The 3,067-nt window shown below is 27.5% G+C and overlaps 1 protein-coding gene across 1 annotated transcript in view; it reads right to left on the bottom strand.

Annotated features, from left to right (window-relative positions):
* Positions 1 to 1,166: 1,166 nt before the first annotated feature.
* LOC111680025 overlaps positions 1,167 to 3,067 on the bottom strand; it is a 4,091-nt gene continuing 2,190 nt past the window's right edge. The window contains exons 2-4 of the mRNA XM_023441632.2: positions 1,673 to 1,997; positions 1,380 to 1,531; positions 1,167 to 1,319 (exon numbers count right to left, since the gene is read on the bottom strand). Coding sequence (XP_023297400.2) covers positions 1,167 to 1,319; positions 1,380 to 1,531; positions 1,673 to 1,997 — 630 coding nt within the window. The remainder of the gene's footprint in view (positions 1,320 to 1,379; positions 1,532 to 1,672; positions 1,998 to 3,067) is intronic.

Raw genomic sequence — 3,067 nt, 5'->3', positions numbered from 1 at the left:
ATCGTGAGATAAATAAATATTTTTATATAAGTATATATCAAACATACTTAAGCAACTTGTAGTTAAATAAAACTGAGGACACTTAAAACAAATTTTGAAGTTGGGGTTAAATCACACCCTAGAATTATAAAGTTCATGAGGATCATCAAGGCTAGTATAGAACATGGTTTTGCAACTTTTTGTCGACATACGAGTATATTAAACATAAAATTATGAACCAAAAAGCCCTATTCGCCGGGTTCAGTTGTATGGGCACTAGGTGTAATAATGAACCTATATAAACTATTTTTAATATGATTCGTCCCTGGGACAATAGAACTATTGAACTATATTCGAAATTGTGGCCTGTAGTTTGATTACAAAGTTTACATGGACGGACGGACAGGTGGACGGACGGACGGACGGACACACGGACATATCTAATCTACTCAGAAAATGAATCTGAGCTGATTGGTATACTTTAAGGTGGGTATGATGCCTTACAAATATCACCACAAGTAGGGTTCTATAAATCGCCTTTCGAATAATCGAACAATCGACTTTTTGTCGAAAAAATTCGAAAAGTCGAAGTCGACTATTTTGTTCCAAAAAGTCGATAACCCGACTATCGTCTATGAAAAAAAGTCGACTTTGTAAATAAAAGTCGAAAACTCGAAAATAGTAGAAAAAAAGTAAAAAAATAGTCGAAAATTTTTAAAAAGTGGAAAAAGTCAAAAGTTGTAAAATAGTCGGGAAAACTCGAGAAATGTCAAAAATAGTCGAAAGAAGTCGAAAATAGTCAAACAGTCGAAAAAAATCGAAAAGTCGAAAAAAGTAGGAAAAAGTCAAAAATTCGGAAAAAACGAAAAGACGACTATTTATAAAATACTAAAAATCAAAATACAAAAAGTCGAAAAGTCGACTTTTGACTACATGAAAAAAGTCGAAAAATAGACTTTGCATAAAACGCAAAAAGTCGAAGAGTCGAATTTCCGTTTCAACTATAGAACCCTAGTGTAGGCTATAAAAATGGTTTGGGAACAAAATTATGGTCGTTTCTTACTTTTTATGACAAAATTCATTCTAGTTATGAATTATGATTAAATCAACAACAATTAAAATAAAATTAAGCTAAAATTTAAAATTTTATATTTATTAATAAACAATGAAAATTTTGTATAAATTTCTTATAATAATTGCACTACCGATTGTATAAGATATAATAAATTTAATACCACTGAACTTATTAAAGACATACAAGTGCTATTATTAATAACAAATATTCCACAAACGCTAAATTTAAATTCACGATATTGTAGCTGCAGTAATAATAACTCCAACTGTAAAGATAATATAGAAACATTAACAATAATTGATAAAATACTACCTTTCATACTTACACTTAAAGTCAAATCATCTCTGCGAAATATATCTCTAGTACCCAATGAGGCATAAATACCAGTTTGATAAACCAAATGACCCATTTCTTTAAAACTATTTATTAATAATTCGCAAATATTATATAACAAACTAACATTATTTATATCCGTTACTAAGACATATAATAAAAATAATAATTGAATAATTTCAATATTTTGAAAATCGGCTATATAGCATATAATATAAAACATTAAGGCCACCAAACTAAGAAAGGAGGTGAAAAGCAAAAACAACAATTGTAACTGATAAATACTAAATAATTCTTCTGCCAAACTTTTTAATTTGCCTGCATCTCTAGCGATAAGAGTTATGTTCTGATTTAACTTTTGACGCCATTTTTGATGAAGTTTAAGATTAATTGTCTGTCCATTCCTTTGTAATTGATGCATTAATTGAATTTCTTTTTCAATATTTCTTAAACTTTGTATTAATATCTGCACACACATATAGATGAATAAAAGACCCATATAGATATTTACATCTACCAACACCTTGGTTAGATCTATAATGCCAAAGTAAATACTGCTGACTATATAATGTGTTTGATTGATTCTCGAACATCTGGGTCCACTTATGCGCTTAAAAAGATGTAAATATAAAACAATAATCTCACATAATGATGAACATGCTTTTCTTAATAGAAGATTTCGGCTCTTCATTACTAGATCATGATTTTCTTGAATACTCTTATCGGTTAGATAATATTTTAATACATTTTTAAATTTATTACAAATTTTAAAAATTCGTTGCCTTTTAAGCCAACTTTCTGTTATGGTACAGAAAAAAAGAACATAATTGGAAAATAATAAAAACATATTGATAATAATCAACGGCTTCAGATTCTCACAATATACAATAACATTCCAATAAATATAGGTGGCAAATTGTTGAAATATAAAATTTAATATATTAAATGTCGCACAATATATAATAGTGGGTCGATGGTTTAAATTGTAGGTATTTGTTAAAGAATTATAATGTATATTATTAACACCCATAGCTTTATTTAAATAGTGATAGATGTTCAAAATTAACGACATATTATTTTTAAAAAATAACCTTTTCTTCTCTAATTTATTTTTATTATTTATATTAAAAATAACTTAAAATATTGTGTTTTTTTATTAATATATCACTTGCGTTAAGCAGTTTAAACTGTTTTAATACTTTGATTGTAGATTTTTGTTAAAAATCGCCAACTTGCTTTATGTATGTTTAATTCCCTAGAAATTTATTTATTTTAAATCAATATTTGAAATATTTAAACATTTCGGTGAATAAGGTCATATCATTTAATATTTTTCTAAACCAAAATTTTTCAACTGAATTTTTAATAGTTTTAAATGCGTCAGTTTAACATGATTATGCTTCAAAACTAAGTTTTGAAAAAATTGGTGTTTAGGGTCTTTTTTACATCCTTGCATTATATGATTTCATGATTCACATCAGTGATACTTTTCAATTCAATGCGCTACACAAATTATTAGAATTTAAGTACAACTGAACTAGAACCGAACTATAAATGAGCCAGAACTAAGTAAACTATAACTGAACTAGAACTGAACTAGAACTGAACTAGAACTGAACTAGAACTGAACTAGAACTGAACTAGAACTGAACTAGAACTGAACTAGAACTGAACTGAACT

This window comes from Lucilia cuprina, chromosome 6, assembly GCF_022045245.1.
Source record: "Lucilia cuprina isolate Lc7/37 chromosome 6, ASM2204524v1, whole genome shotgun sequence".
In the NCBI taxonomy this organism is placed as follows: Eukaryota; Metazoa; Arthropoda; class Insecta; order Diptera; family Calliphoridae; genus Lucilia; species Lucilia cuprina.
The sequence above is the reverse complement of the archived record's forward strand: the minus strand, read 5'-3'. Positions and strand labels throughout refer to the sequence as shown.